Below are 16691 nucleotides of genomic sequence, written 5' to 3' on the forward strand. Positions count from 1 at the left end.
CAACGCTCCAACCACTAGGCTACCTGCTTTTTTTATTTTATTTTTATTTCACCTTTATTTAACCAGGTTGAGAACAAGTTCTCATTTACAATTGCGACCTGGCCAAGATAAAGCAAAGCAGTTCGACAGATACAACGACACAGAGTTACACAGAGGAGTAAAACAAACATACAGTCAATAATACAGTATAAACATGTCTATACAAGGTGAACAAATGAGGTGAGAAGGCAGGTAAAGGCAAAAAAAAAAGGCCATGGTGGCAAAGTAAATACAAATATAGCAAGTAAAACACTGGAATGGTAGTTTTGCAATGGAAGAATGGTGCAAAGTATAAATAAAAATAATGGGGTGCAAAGGAGCAAAATAAATAAATAAATAAAATAAATACAGTTGGGAAAGAGGTAGTTGTTTGGGCTAAATTATAGGTGGGCTATGTACAGGTGCAGTAATCTGTGAGGATTTGAATATTTAACATAATGAACCACATGATCATCACATTGTTACAATACCACTGCATGTATGCCATAATCTTTAGCCCGATATTGGACTAAATGAGCTAATAACTCCATAGTCCAAAGAATTTAGATGTTCTGTTTAAGGGGCGGCAAAGTAGCCTAGTGGTTAGAATGTTGGGCTAATAACTGGAAGGTTGCAAGTTCAAATCCCCAAGCTGACTGTCGTTCTGCCCCTGAACAGACAGTTAACCGACTGCTCCTAGGCTGTCATTGAAAATAAGAATTTGTTCTTACAAGGGTAAATTAAAATAATGTCTCTGGATGCCAAAACAGCCAAAGACTCCCATCTAAACGTGAATCGAGTGCGGTACGGTTCTTGAAACATAAATCGCTCGACTTTTGATAGCACAACAAAATAATTTCACAAATGCAAAATAAACAGTGTACAGTGTTTTTTAACCGCTGCAGCCGACAGTATTTTTCAGTGAAAACATTTTTGTGGCATCGGTCTTCCCGTTTAGACACAGGTTAGATGCAGTAACGTGTAAATACGGCCGTGTGGGAATCTAACCCAATAAAGGCGTGTCAGTTTAACAACTTAATTATTTTTTTCGCCCGATATGAAAGATGCGGTTATTATGATTCCAAAACCGTACAGCTATGCGGTTAATGTTCAGACCGGACGTCGCGGCTCTTATTAATAAACTCTCCCTTACAGAAAACGCCTTCATCCAATGACTCTTTCAATGTAATGGAACTGAGAGTCATGATCAAAGACGAGCCATAACCATAAACCATTATGTGGGCAGTCAGTCACGATGATAAGTATTTTGTCACCCCAAAACATCTCATAACATCTCACCAGCATGTTGATACACCGCCCATATAACTCCACTACTACCGGCGTTGCTCGTTAACGTTAGTTAATATCACGTTAGTAATGTGAGCTAGACATTTTACTTACCAGCTGGTCTTCAATCACAGCACCGTAAAAAATATATATATATACACGACAACTTACGCTTTCCCATCCGTTCTTATGTTAATTCTAAGACCGATGTCAAGATGGACATTTCAAACACGATCTAGACAATCACAATATATGTGATGACAAGTTAATGTTATCTGGTTGTGCTAAAACAAAGAGAGAGAGAGCAGAGCAGGGAGCTCTCTGTAATGATATAGTAGCTATGCAACAGTAAAATGACTCCCATTTCAGAAGCACAGAGCTGACTGTCAGTGAAAAGCTCCTAGTTGGAAATACAACAGCAGAAAGAGAAAGGGTTTTGCCTCGAGAAACATGTTTATTTGATTAAAGATACCCTGCGTATATAAAATTGAAGACACGAGTAAAAGCTGATCACGTTCTGCCAAAGTGAAAGATGCGAGAATCGTTCCACGGTCGCTGTTTCACCCGGTCAATAGGAAAGTGAACACACTCAGATGTAAACAAGAGAAAAACATGGCTTCGCCCTTGATCCGGTGCTTCTCAAAGGTGAGACGAATAAGTCATGCAAAAGCGGTTTCTTCGTTCATTGTTGTTTTTAGGATATGCTGTCTTTATGTAGTCATACTTCATTAGAAATACGAACTTAGATAGTGAGTGGGGTTTTTTTTTGTAACTTTAAATTACCCCATTTCGTAACCTGCGATCACACAACGCGTTGGCTGCATGATAATAAACATGACATAACGTCAGCTAGTTAGTTACCGCCTGCGTCAGTTACACCACAAGTTACTAATGAAGAAATGTCTATCCCATCTGGTCTATCCCAAATGTCTATCCCATCTGGTCTATCCCAAATGTCTATCCCATCTGGTCTATCCCAAATGTCTATCCCATCTGGTCTATCCCAAATGTCTATCCCATCTGGTCTATCCCATCTGGTCTATCCCAAATGTCTATCCCATCTGGTCTATCCCATCTGGTCTATCCCAAATGTCTATCCCAAATGTCTATCCCATCTGGTCTGTCCCATCTGGTCTGTCCCAAATGTCTATCCCATCTGGTCTGTCCCAAATGTCTATCCCATCTGGTCTATCCCAAATGTCTATCCCATCTGGTCTATCCCAAATGTCTATCCCATCTGGTCTATCCCAAATGTCTATCCCATCTGGTCTATCCCAAATGTCTATCCCATCTGGTCTATCCCCAAATGTCTATCCCATCTGGTCTATCCCAAATGTCTATCCCATCTGGTCTATCCCAAATGTCTATCCCATCTGGTCTATCCCAAATGTCTATCCCATCTGGTCTATCCCAAATGTCTATCCCATCTGGTCTATCCCAAATGTCTATCCCATCTGGTCTATCCCATCTGGTCTATCCCAAATGTCTATCCCATCTGGTCTATCCCATCCCATCCTGCCTGTGTCACTGCTTTTTATCTTGTCCTATATAGCCACCACTCTCTCACATTCACTCATGCTGGAGTATATGGATATATTTTCTGTTGCCTGACGACTCAAACTGAATTGTTCCAGTTCTCTATTGTCGCTAGCTTGTCCATTTTAGAAGTGCTCAGAAAGTGACTTTTATGTTTTTAACTGAGTGCCGAAACATTCAAGAGCTAAAAGGTGCTCAAAATTGACCTATTCTGCATACCCCACTTTACCGTGAGACATGCGTGTCTTCACTACTGGAAAAACAAATAAACGGTTGAGTTTGATATCATAAAAGCTTACAAACAGGGTTGTCAAACTATTCTATAATTTCAAAAAAAAAAATATATATATACATTTTTTTTACGTCAATGATCTAAAACCACATAAACTACGATTTTTTTCTCTCTCTCTCTCCAAATTCGCATATATTGTAGCCCTACTTGTGCCCGCCATCGGTTGAGACACAACATGCTCTTGACTACAGGGTGAGTCATTTCCATCATAGAAATGATAGAATATACCTATCCCGTCAGACCACTGTAATTTAGCTGGTACACCATTGAAATTTAAAAATGTAATCAAAATATTTTCTTCCTAATTACTACCACAAATATGGCTGCCGGTCCACCCACTGTTGAATAGCAACGTAAAATGGTGATGTCTATTCTAGTATTTCTGTGATGTCAATAGGTTTCCTGTATAATTTAAAACTACAGATATTCCCATTGAAGTCAACGTTCTGTGATGTCTGGACCTCCAACCATATTGCCATATGTTGTAGCCCTACTTGTGCCACCATTGGTTGAGGCAACATGATCTTGACTACAGGGTGGGTAATAATGCTTTGGCGGATAAATGTACTAAAATGGGAATCAAATTGGAAATACTACTTAAAAATGAATTAATGCTTTTGTAGATTATTTATATTTAAGGTAAATAAAAATGTTAAATAAAAATTAAATGGTCAATTTTTTATTTTATTTTTTTATTGACAACCCTGTTTTTAAGCTTTTATGAAATCAAGCTCAACTGTTTATTTTTTTCTGGTGGTGAAGACATGGATGTCTCATGGTATGGTGGGGTATGCAGAATAGGTCACCTTTAGCTCTTGAATGTTTTGGCATTCATGTCCAAAAAGTCACTTTCTGAGCACTTCTTTGACGGGCAAATGTGTGTGAAAGGTTTGGTACAAATCACAAGGGTGCTGTCCAAAAAGGGATTGAATTCAAATGGATTGAATCAAATGGATGGCTGCCCGAACAAGGAGTTTGGGTAGCCGGGCAAATCTTTTTTGGGGGATTGAGTAGTGGCAACTTTTTGCCTAGACACCTCAAGTTGTATCGTGTCATCCATCAGCGAAAATGTAACTGTGTTATTTCAGGTTGGTAGGCAGGTGTCCCGACCATGGAGTGTGTGCCAACATGGGCTGCGGAACAGATCCACCCAACCAGACATGTCTGCAGAGCAGGCTGCTGCTCTGGGTCTCCTACCCTCCACTACAGACATATTCTGAGGAGGAGGGGATGATGAGGGATGCTGGTGAGTTGGAGCATGCCGGATATACAGTAGGCAGAGCAACAAAGTATATATATATATATGTTACATACAATACCAAATAGCTCTTAGCCGGATATACAGTAGGCAACAAAGTATATATATATATATATATCACATACAATACCAGTCAAAGGTTTGGACACACCTACTCATTCAAGTTTTTATTTATTTTTTACTATTTTCTACATTGTAGAATAACAGTGAAGACATCACAACTATGAAATAACACACATGGAATCATGTAGTAAGCGAAAAAAGTGTTAAACAAATCAAATAATGTTATATTTTACATTCTTAAGTATCCACCCTTTGCCTGACAGCTTTACACACTCATGGTGTTCTCTCAACCAGCTTCACGAGGAATGCCTGGAAAAACCCTGGAATAGTAGGTGTGTCCAAACTTTTTGACTTTGTGTGATTATATATAGCTAGCACTAAAACCAACCAATAAGATTTAATACACAGACTGGATCATGCTATGGATTGGTCTAATTTGTCATGAATTTGGTTTTTATGTAAGTTCAATTCATTAAAGTCACATTGCATTTCATTTTAATGTCCCACATTTGAACAGTGAACAAGTTTGCACAGGAGCGTCTTGCCCGTTTGTGTCGAAGATGGACGAAAACTCTCTCATGGACCCGGAAGTGATAAAGTCACTCTTTGAACAGGGGTATGTGTTTCTCTTCTTTACCTACCTATGGTCATTTAGGCTCAGGGCATTTCCATGTGAAAGGACCCATTTAGAACCAACGTGAAGCTCATAGGGGCATTTCCATGTAAAAGGACCCATTTAGAACCAACGTGAAGCTCATAGGGACATTTCCATGTAAAAGGACCCATTTAGAACCAACGTGAAGCTCATAGGGGCATTTCCATGTGAAAGGACCCATTTAGAACCAACGTGAAGCTCATAGGGGCATTTCCATGTAAAGGACCCATTTAGAACCAACGTGAAGCTCATAGGGGCATTTCCATGTAAAAGGACCCATTTAGAACCAACGTGAAGCTCATAGGGGCATTTCCATGTAAAATGACCCATTTAGAACCAGCGTGAAGCTCATAGGGGCATTTCCATGTAAAATGACCCATTTAGAACCAACGTGAAGCTCATTGGGGCATTTCCATGTAAAGGGACCCATTTAGAACCAACGTGAAGCTCATAGGGGCATTTCCATGTGAAAGGAGCCATTTAGAACCAACGTGAAGCTCATAGGGACATTTCCATGTAAAATGACCCATTTAGAACCAATATGAAGTGGGGGTCAAATTTAAAGCTAAATGGACTGTTGTCAAAATAAACACTACCCTGTTGTCAAAAGGACACTACCTTGTTGTCAAATGAACACTACCCTGTTGTCAAAAAGGACACTACCTTGTTGTCAAAAAAGGACACTACCCTGTTGTCAAAATGAACACTGCCCTGTTGTCCAAAGGACACTGCCCTGTTGTCCAAAGGACACTACCCTGTTGTCAAAAAGGACACTACCCTGTTGTCCAAAGGACACTGCCCTGTTGTCCAAAAGGACACTGCCCTGTTGTCCAAAAGGACACTACCTTGTTGTCAAAATGAACACTACCCTTTTGTCAAAAAGGACACTGCCCTGTTGACAACAAGGACACGTTAAAGTCTGTCCTGAACACCACCCTGCTGTATGTACCTGAGTATTCCCCATTAATTTGTCAGATGATTCATTGTCACTTCCCAGCTGATGGGCATAGAGATCGACCCAGAGTACGGAGGCACCGGCTCCACGTTCTTCTCCTCCATCCTGGTCATTGAGGAGCTGGCCAAAGTGGACGCCTCCGTGGCCGTGCTGTGTGACATCCAGAACACCCTCATCAACACGCTGTTCGCCAAGCTGGGGACCGCGGCCCAGAAAGAGCGGTATCTCAGCCAGCTGTCAACAGACATGGTGAGTGATTTAACAGGTTGAGAGGTAGTGTGTTTTGATTTAACAGGTTGAGAGGTAGTGTGTTTTGATTTAAGGGTAGTGAGAGGTAGTGTGTTTTGATTTAAGGGTAGTGAGAGGTAGTGTGTTTTGATTTAAGGGTAGTGAGAGGTAGTGTGTTTTGATTTAAGGGTGGTGAGACGTAGTGTGTTTTGATTTAAGGGTAGTGAGAGGTAGTGTGTTTTGATTTAAGGGTAGTGAGACGTAGTGTGTTTTGATTTAAGGGTAGTTAGAGGTAGTGTGTTTTGATTTAAGGGTGGTGAGAGGTAGTGTGTTTTGATTTAAGGGTAGTGAGACGTAGTGTTTTGATTTAAGGGTAGTGAGAGGTAGTGTGTTTTGATTTAACAGGTTGAGACGTAGTGTGTTTTGATTTAAGGGTGGTGAGAGGTAGTGTGTTTTGATTTAACAGGTTGAGAGGTAGTGTGTTTTGATTTAACAGGTTGAGAGGTAGTGTGTTTTGATTTAACAGGTTGAGAGGTAGTGTGTTTTGATTTAACAGGTTGAGAGGTAGTGTGTTTTGATTTAACAGGTTGAGAGGTAGTGTGTTTTGATTTAAGGGTAGTGAGAGGTAGTGTGTTTTGATTTAAGGGTAGTGAGAGGTAGTGTGTTTTGATTTAAGGGTAGTGAGAGGTAGTGTGTTTTGATTTAAGGGTAGTGAGAGGTAGTGTGTTTTGATTTAAGGGTAGTGAGAGGTAGTGTGTTTTGATTTAACAGGTTGAGAGGTAGTGTGTTTTGATTTAAGGGTAGTGAGAGGTAGTGTGTTTTGATTTAAGGGTAGTGAGAGGTAGTGTGTTTTGATTTAAGGGTAGTGAGAGGTAGTGTGTTTTGATTTAAGGGTGGTGAGAGGTAGTGTGTTTTGATTTAAGGGTAGTGAGAGGTAGTGTGTTTTGATTTAAGGGTAGTGAGACGTAGTGTGTTTTGATTTAAGGGTAGTGAGAGGTAGTGTGTTTTGATTTAAGGGTAGTGAGAGGTAGTGTGTTTTGATTTAACAGGTTGTATTGATTTCATTCAACGGCTTTCTAGCCTGAGAGGAAGACTGTGGCCTATGTGTTTTGATTTAAGGGTAGTGAGACGTAGTGTGTTTTGATTTAAGGGTAGTGAGAGGTAGTGTGTTTTGATTTAAGGGTAGTGAGAGGTAGTGTGTTTTGATTTAAGGGTAGTGAGAGGTAGTGTGTTTTGATTTAAGGGTAGTGAGACGTAGTGTGTTTTGATTTAAGGGTAGTGAGAGGTAGTGTGTTTTGATTTAAGGGTAGTGAGAGGTAGTGTGTTTTGATTTAAGGGTAGTGAGAGGTAGTGTGTTTTGATTTAAGGGTAGTGAGAGGTAGTGTGTTTTGATTTAAGGGTGGTGAGAGGTAGTGTGTTTTGATTTAAGGGTAGTGAGAGGTAGTGTGTTTTGATTTAAGGGTAGTGAGAGGTAGTGTGTTTTGATTTAAGGGTGGTGAGAGGTAGTGTGTTTTGATTTAAGGGTAGTGAGAGGTAGTGTGTTTTGATTTAAGGGTAGTGAGAGGTAGTGTGTTTTGATTTAAGGGTAGTGAGAGGTAGTGTGTTTTGATTTAAGGGTAGTGAGAGGTAGTGTGTTTTGATTTAAGGGTAGTGAGAGGTAGTGTGTTTTGATTTAAGGGTAGTGAGACGTAGTGTGTTTTGATTTAAGGGTAGTGAGAGGTAGTGTGTTTTGATTTAAGGGTAGTGAGAGGTAGTGTGTTTTGATTTAAGGGTAGTGAGAGGTAGTGTGTTTTGATTTAAGGGTAGTGAGAGGTAGTGTGTTTTGATTTAAGGGTAGTGAGAGGTAGTGTGTTTTGATTTAAGGGTAGTGAGAGGTAGTGTGTTTTGATTTAAGGGTAGTGAGAGGTAGTGTGTTTTGATTTAAGGGTAGTGAGAGGTAGTGTGTTTTGATTTAAGGGTAGTGAGAAGTAGTGCATCTGTGTTTTGATTTAAGGGTAGTGAGAGGTGTGTTTTGATTTAAGGGTAGTGAGAAGTAGTGCATCTGTGTTTTGATTTAAGGGTAGTGAGAAGTAGTGCATCTGTGTTTTGATTTAAGGGTAGTGAGAAGTAGTGCATCTGTGTTTTGATTTAAGGGTAGTGAGAAGTAGTGCATCTGTGTTTTGATTTAAGGGTAGTGAGAGGTACAGCCTGAATTTAAAATTGATTCAATTGGGATTTTTTAATGCATCATGTTATGGGTATGCTTGTAATCGTTAAGTACTGGGGAGTTTTTCAGGATAAAAAAATAAAATAAACTGAATAGAGCTAAGTACAGGTAAAGTCCTAGAGGAAAACCTGCTTCATTCTTCACTCTGTTGTTTCTTCTTCGTGTTGTATCTTGGACCATATTTTACAGCTGTTTCTTCTTCGTGTTGTATCTTGGACCATATTTTACAGCTGAGGTTTTCATATTGTGCCTACGATTGGTTGAGACACAACAGGATCTTGAATACAGGGTGGATATAATGTTTTGGCTGATAAATGGTACTGTAGTTCCAGACCTGTCCATGTAATGATGCTAACACCTTGTTGTCCTGTAGGTTGGTAGTTCCAGACCTGTCCATGTAATGATGCTAACACCTTGTTGTCCTGTCCTGTAGTTCCAGACCTGTCCATGTAATGATGCTGATACCTTGTTGTCCTGTAGTTCCAGACCTGTCCATGTAATGATGCTGACACCTTGTTGTCCTGTAGCTCCAGACCTGTCCATGTAATGATGCTGACACCTTGTTGTCCTGTAGTTCCAGACCTGTCCATGTAATGATGCTGACACCTTGTTGTCCTGTAGGTTGGTAGTTCCAGACCTGTCCATGTAATGATGCTGACACCTTGTTGTCCTGTAGTTCCAGACCTGTCCATGTAATGATGCTGATACCTTGTTGTCCTGTAGTTCCAGACCTGTCCATGTAATGATGCTGACACCTTGTTGTCCTGTAGTTCCAGACCTGTCCATGTAATGATGCTGATACCTTGTTGTCCTGTAGTTCCAGACCTGTCCATGTAATGATGCTGACACCTTGTTGTCCTGTAGTTCCAGACCTGTCCATGTAATGATGCTAACACCTTGTTGTCCTGTAGTTCCAGACCTGTCCATGTAATGATGCTGATACCTTGTTGTCCTGTAGTTCCAGACCTGTCCATGTAATGATGCTGACACCTTGTTGTCCTGTAGTTCCAGACCTGTCCATGTAATGATGCTAACACCTTGTTGTCCTGTAGTTCCAGACCTGTCCATGTAATGATGCTGATACCTTGTTGTCCTGTAGTTCCAGACCTGTCCATGTAATGATGCTGACACCTTGTTGTCCTGTAGTTCCAGACCTGTCCATGTAATGATGCTGACACCTTGTTGTCCTGTAGGTTGGTAGTTCCAGACCTGTCCATGTAATGATGCTGACACCTTGTTGTCCTGTCCTGTAGTTCCAGACCTGTCCATGTAATGATGCTGACACCTTGTTGTCCTGTAGGTTGGTAGTTCCAGACCTGTCCATGTAATGATGCTAACACCTTGTTGTCCTGTCCTGTAGTTCCAGACCTGTCCATGTAATGATGCTAACACCTTGTTGTCCTGTCCTGTAGTTCCAGACCTGTCCATGTAATGATGCTGACACCTTGTTGTCCTGTAGTTCCAGACCTGTCCATGTAATGATGCTGATACCTTGTTGTCCTGTAGTTCCAGACCTGTCCATGTAATGATGCTGACACCTTGTTGTCCTGTAGTTCCAGACCTGTCCATGTAATGATGCTAACACCTTGTTGTCCTGTAGTTCCAGACCTGTCCATGTAATGATGCTGACACCTTGTTGTCCTGTAGTTCCAGACCTGTCCATGTAATGATGCTGATACCTTGTTGTCCTGTAGTTCCAGACCTGTCCATGTAATGATGCTGATACCTTGTTGTCCTGTAGTTCCAGACCTGTCCATGTAATGATGCTGACACCTTGTTGTCCTGTAGTTCCAGACCTGTCCATGTAATGATGCTGACACCTTGTTGTCCTGTAGGTTGGTAGTTCCAGACCTGTCCATGTAATGATGCTGATACCTTGTTGTCCTGTAGGTTGGTAGTTCCAGACCTGTCCATGTAATGATGCTGACACCTTGTTGTCCTGTAGGTTGGTAGTTCCAGACCTGTCCATGTAATGATGCTAACACCTTGTTGTCCTGTCCTGTAGTTCCAGACCTGTCCATGTAATGATGCTGACACCTTGTTGTCCTGTAGTTCCAGACCTGTCCATGTAATGATGCTAACACCTTGTTGTCCTGTAGTTCCAGACCTGTCCATGTAATGATGCTGATACCTTGTTGTCCTGTAGTTCCAGACCTGTCCATGTAATGATGCTGACACCTTGTTGTCCTGTAGTTCCAGACCTGTCCATGTAATGATGCTGACACCTTGTTGTCCTGTAGTTCCAGACCTGTCCATGTAATGATGCTAACACCTTGTTGTCCTGTAGTTCCAGACCTGTCCATGTAATGATGCTGACACCTTGTTGTCCTGTAGTTCCAGACCTGTCCATGTAATGATACCTTGTTGTCCTGTAGTTCCAGACCTGTCCATGTAATGATACCTTGTTGTCCTGTCCTGTAGGTTGGTAGTTTCTGCCTGTCCATGTAATGATACCTTGTTGTCCTGTAGGTTGGTAGTTTCTGCCTGTCAGAAGCAGAGTCGGGGAGCGATGCCTTCTCTCTGAAGACGCGTGCTGACAAACATGGGGACTATTACGTCATCAACGGTTCCAAGATGTGGATCAGCAACGCAGAGCAGGCCGGGGTGTTTCTGGTGATGGCCAACGTGGACCCGTCTGCTGTGAGTTCAACCCCACGCAGTCACCACCCCACTCAACCCACGCAGTCACCAACCCACGCAGTCACCAACCCCACCCAACCCACGCAGTCACCAACCCACCCAACCCACGCAGTCACCACGCAGTCACCACGCAGTCACCAACCCACCCAACCCACGCAGTCACCACCCCACCCAACCCACGCAGTCACCACCCCACCCAACCCACGCAGTCACCAACCCACGCAGTCACCAACCCACGCAGTCACCACGCAGTCACCAACCCACCCAACCCACGCAGTCACCACCCCACGCAGTCACCAACCCACGCAGTCACCACCCCACTCAACCCACGCAGTCACCACCCCACTCAACCCACGCAGTCACCACGCAGTCACCAACCCACCCAACCCACGCAGTCACCACCCCCCCCAACCCACGCAGTCACCACCCCACGCAGTCACCACCCCACGCAGTCACCACCCCACCCGACCCACGCAGTCACCACCCCACCCAACCCACGCAGTCACCACCCCACCCAACCCACGCAGTCACCAACCCACGCAGTCACCAACCCACGCAGTCACCACGCAGTCACCAACCCACTCAACCCACGCAGTCACCACCCCACGCAGTCACCAACCCACACAGTCACCACCCCACTCAACCCACGCAGTCACCACCCCACTCAACCCACGCAGTCACCACGCAGTCACCAACCCACCCAACCCACGCAGTCACCACCCCACCCAACCCACGCAGTCACCACGCAGTCACCAACCCACCCAACCCACGCAGTCACCAACCCACCCAACCCACGCAGTCACCACCCCACCCAACCCACGCAGTCACCACCCCACGCAGTCACCACCCCACCCAACCCACGCAGTCACCACCCCACTCAACCCACGCAGTCACCACCCCACCCAACCCACGCAGTCACCAACCCACGCAGTCACCACCCCACGCAGTCACCACCCCACCCAACCCACGCAGTCACCACCCCACCCAACCCACGCAGTCACCACCCCACGCAGTCACCACCCCACGCAGTCACCACCCCACCCAGCCCCCCGCAGTCACCACCCCACCCAACCCACGCAGTCACCACCCCACCCAACCCACGCAGTCACCACCCCACCCACCCCACGCAGTCACCACCCCACCCAACCCACGCAGTCACCACCCCACCCACCCCACGCAGTCACCACCCCACCCACCCCACGCAGTCACCACCCCACCCAACCCACGCAGTCACCACCCCACCCAACCCACGCAGTCACCACCCCACCCAACCCACGCAGTCACCACCCCACGCAGTCACCACCCCACCCAACCCACGCAGTCACCACCCCACGCAGTCACCACCCCACCCAACCCACGCAGTCACCACCCCACCCAACCCACGCAGTCACCACCCCACCCAACCCACGCAGTCACCACCCCACCCAACCCACGCAGTCACCACCCCACCCAACCCACGCAGTCACCACCCCACCCAACCCACGCAGTCACCACCCCACCCAACCCACGCAGTCACCACCCCACCCAACCCACGCAGTCACCACCCCACGCAGTCACCACCCCACGCAGTCACCACCCCACGCAGTCACCACCCCACTCAACCCACGCAGTCACCACGCAGTCACCACCCCACCCAACCCACGCAGTCACCACGCAGTCACCACCCCACCCAACCCACGCAGTCACCACCCCACCCAACCCACGCAGTCACCACGCAGTCACCACCCCACCCAACCCACGCAGTCACCACGCAGTCACCACGCAGTCACCACCCCCACCCACCCCACGCAGTCACCACCCCACCCACCCCACGCAGTCACCACCCCACCCAACCCCACGCAGTCACCACCCCACGCAATCACCACCCCACCCAACCCACGCAGTCACCAACCCACGCAGTCACCACCCCACCCACCCCACGCAGTCACCACCCCACCCAACCCACGCAGTCACCACCCCACCCAACCCACGCAGTCACCACCCCACGCAGTCACCACCCCACCCACCCCACGCAGTCACCACCCCACCCAACCCCACGCAGTCACCACCCCACCCAACCCACGCAGTCACCACCCCACCCAACCCCACGCAGTCACCACCCCACGCAGTCACCACCCCACGCAGTCACCACCCCACGCAGTCACCACCCCACGCAGTCACCACCCCAGCCAACCCACGCAGTCACCACCCCACCCAACCCACGCAGTCACCACCCCACCCACCCCACGCAGTCACCACCCCACCCAACCCACGCAGTCACCACCCCACCCACCCCACGCAGTCACCACCCCACGCAGTCACCACCCCACGCAGTCACCACCCCACGCAGTCACCACCCCACCCACCCCACGCAGTCACCACCCCACCCACCCCACGCAGTCACCACCCCACGCAGTCACCAACCCACCCACCCCACGCAGTCACCAACCCACGCAGTCACCACCCCACCCAACCCACGCAGTCACCAAACCACGCAGTCACCACCCCACCCAACCCACGCAGTCACCACCCCACCCAAACCACGCAGTCACCAACCCACCACCCCACGCAGTCACCACCCCACACACCCCACGCAGTCACCACCCCACCCAACCCACGCAGTCACCACCCCCACACCCCACGCAGTCACCAACCCACGCAGTCACCAACCCACGCAGTCACCAACCCACGCAGTCACCACCCCACCCAACCCACGCAGTCACCACCCCACCCAACCCCACGCAGTCACCACCCCACCCAACCCACGCAGTCACCAACCCACGCAGTCACCACCCCACCCAACCCACGCAGTCACCACCCCACCCAACCCACGCAGTCACCACCCAACGCAGTCACCACCCCACCCACCCCACGCAGTCACCACCCCACGCAGTCACCACCCCACGCAGTCACCACCCCACCCACCCCACGCAGTCACCACCCCACCCAACCCACGCAGTCACCACCCCACCCAACCCACGCAGTCACCAACCCACCCAACCCACGCAGTCACCACCCCACGCAGTCACCACCCCACGCAGTCACCACCCCACGCAGTCACCACCCCACCCACCCCACACAGTCACCACCCCACGCAGTCACCACCCCACCCACCCCACGCAGTCACCACCCCACGCAGTCACCACCCCACCCAACCCACGCAGTCACCACCCCACCCAACCCACGCAGTCACCAACCCACGCAGTCACCAACCCACCCAACCCACGCAGTCACCAACCCACCCAACCCCACGCAGTCACCACCCCACCCAGTCACCACCCCACCCACCCCACGCAGTCACCAACCCACGCAGTCACCACCCCACCCAACCCACGCAGTCACCACCCCACGCAGTCACCACCCCACCCAACCCACGCAGTCACCACCCCACCCAACCCACGCAGTCACCACCCCACCCAACCCACGCAGTCACCACCTCACCCAACCCACGCAGTCACCACCCCACGCAGTCACCACCCCACCCAACCCACGCAGTCACCACCCCACCCAACCCACGCAGTCACCAACCCCACGCAGTCACCAACCCACCCAACCCATGCAGTCACCAACCCCACGCAGTCACCAACCCACGCAGTCACCAACCCCATGCAGTCACCACCCCACGCAGTCACCACCCCACGCAGTCACCACCCCACGCAGTCACCACCCCACCCAACCCACGCAGTCACCACCCCACGCAGTCACCACCCCACCCAACCCATGCAGTCACCACCCCACGCAGTCACCAACCAGACCCACGCAGTCACCAACCAGACCCACGCAGTCACCACCCCACGCAGTCACCGCCCCACGCAACCCACGCAGTCACCACCCCACCCACGCAGTCACCACCCCACGCAGTCACCAACCAAACCCACGCAGTCACCAACCAAACCCACGCAGTCACCAACCCACGCAGTCACCAACCCACGCAGTCACCAACCCACGCAGTCACCAACCCACGCAGTCACCAACCCACGCAGTCACCCACCAAACCCACGCAGTCACCAACCCACGCAGTCACCAACCCACGCAGTCACCAACCCAACCCACGCAGTCACCAACCCACGCAGTCACCAACCAAACCCACGCAGTCACCAACCCACGCAGTCACCAACCCACGCAGTCACCAACCAAACCCACGCAGTCACCAACCCACGCAGTCACCAACCCACGCAGTCACCAACCAAACCCACGCAGTCACCAACCAAACCCACGCAGTCACCAACCAAACCCACGCAGTCACCAACCCACGCAGTCACCACCCCACCCAACCCACGCAGTCACCAACCCACGCAGTCACCAACCCACCCAACCCACGCAGTCACCAACCCACCCAACCCCACGCAGTCACCACCCCACCCAGTCACCACCCCACCCACCCCACGCAGTCACCAACCCACGCAGTCACCACCCCACCCAACCCACGCAGTCACCACCCCACGCAGTCACCACCCCACCCAACCCACGCAGTCACCACCCCACCCAACCCACGCAGTCACCACCCCCACCCAACCCACGCAGTCACCACCTCACCCAACCCACGCAGTCACCACCCCACGCAGTCACCACCCCACCCAACCCACGCAGTCACCACCCCACCCAACCCACGCAGTCACCAACCCCACGCAGTCACCAACCCACCCAACCCATGCAGTCACCAACCCCACGCAGTCACCAACCCACGCAGTCACCAACCCCATGCAGTCACCACCCCACGCAGTCACCACCCCACGCAGTCACCACCCCACGCAGTCACCACCCCACCCAACCCACGCAGTCACCACCCCACGCAGTCACCACCCCACGCAGTCACCACCCCACCCAACCCATGCAGTCACCACCCCACGCAGTCACCAACCAGACCCACGCAGTCACCAACCAGACCCACGCAGTCACCACCCCACGCAGTCACCGCCCCACGCAACCCACGCAGTCACCACCCCACCCACGCAGTCACCACCCCACGCAGTCACCAACCAAACCCACGCAGTCACCAACCAAACCCACGCAGTCACCAACCCACGCAGTCACCACCCCACCCAACCCACGCAGTCACCACCCCACCCAAACCACGCAGTCACCAACCCACCCACCCCACGCAGTCACCACCCCACACACCCCACGCAGTCACCACCCCACCCAACCCACGCAGTCACCACCCCACACACCCCACGCAGTCACCAACCCACGCAGTCACCAACCCACGCAGTCACCACCCCACCCAACCCACGCAGTCACCACCCCACCCAACCCACGCAGTCACCACCCCACCCAACCCACGCAGTCACCAACCCACGCAGTCACCACCCCACCCAACCCACGCAGTCACCACCCCACCCAACCCACGCAGTCACCACCCAACGCAGTCACCACCCCACCCACCCCACGCAGTCACCACCCCACGCAGTCACCACCCCACGCAGTCACCACCCCACCCACCCCCACGCAGTCACCACCCCACCCAACCCACGCAGTCACCACCCCACCCAACCCACGCAGTCACCAACCCACCCAACCCACGCAGTCACCACCCCACGCAGTCACCACCCCACGCAGTCACCACCCCACGCA

General features: G+C 49.7%; 2 protein-coding genes and 1 long non-coding RNA gene across 9 annotated transcripts; 2 read left to right on the plus strand and 1 right to left on the minus strand.

Moving 5' to 3' along the window:
• Nucleotides 1-1887: 1887 nt before the first annotated feature.
• LOC127922605 (short/branched chain specific acyl-CoA dehydrogenase, mitochondrial-like) lies at nucleotides 1888-11189 on the plus strand (the record flags this gene model as incomplete). Its single annotated transcript, XM_052506435.1, has 5 exons — nucleotides 1888-1950; nucleotides 4222-4379; nucleotides 4972-5070; nucleotides 6106-6313; nucleotides 10968-11189. Coding segments are annotated over exons 3-5 (486 nt in total), but the record flags the coding sequence as incomplete, so codon positions are not given.
• On the plus strand, nucleotides 6592-8342 carry LOC127922606 (uncharacterized). 6 transcript variants are annotated; one of them, XR_008111731.1, is made up of 4 exons: nucleotides 6592-6615; nucleotides 7072-7226; nucleotides 7454-7949; nucleotides 8012-8342. It is a non-coding gene; the product is annotated as an uncharacterized LOC127922606 (long non-coding RNA). The 6 variants fall into 6 exon arrangements; XR_008111732.1 differs by lacking the exon at nucleotides 6592-6615 and adding an exon at nucleotides 6713-6736; XR_008111729.1 differs by lacking the exon at nucleotides 6592-6615 and adding an exon at nucleotides 6746-7010.
• LOC127922604 (uncharacterized) lies at nucleotides 8933-10900 on the minus strand. Of its 2 annotated transcripts, XM_052506434.1 has the most exons (3): nucleotides 9708-10900; nucleotides 9442-9558; nucleotides 8933-9394 (listed from the first exon to the last, which is right to left on the minus strand). In XM_052506434.1, exon 1 carries the CDS (start codon nucleotides 10799-10801, stop codon nucleotides 9884-9886), a length of 918 nt encoding a protein of 305 aa, XP_052362394.1. In that variant the 5' UTR covers nucleotides 10802-10900; the 3' UTR covers nucleotides 8933-9394; nucleotides 9442-9558; nucleotides 9708-9883. The 2 variants fall into 2 exon arrangements, with proteins under 2 accessions (XP_052362394.1, XP_052362393.1); XM_052506433.1 differs by having other exon boundaries at nucleotides 9442-10900.
• Nucleotides 11190-16691: the final 5502 nt, after the last annotated feature.

Source organism: Oncorhynchus keta, unplaced genomic scaffold (assembly GCF_023373465.1).
Source record: "Oncorhynchus keta strain PuntledgeMale-10-30-2019 unplaced genomic scaffold, Oket_V2 Un_contig_26377_pilon_pilon, whole genome shotgun sequence".
In the NCBI taxonomy this organism is placed as follows: Eukaryota; Metazoa; Chordata; class Actinopteri; order Salmoniformes; family Salmonidae; genus Oncorhynchus; species Oncorhynchus keta.

Coding starts and splice junctions, on each gene's coding strand:
- LOC127922604 (XM_052506434.1), bottom strand. CDS start 10,801: ATGGACAGGTCTGGAACTACAGGACAACAAGGTGTTAGCATCATTACA.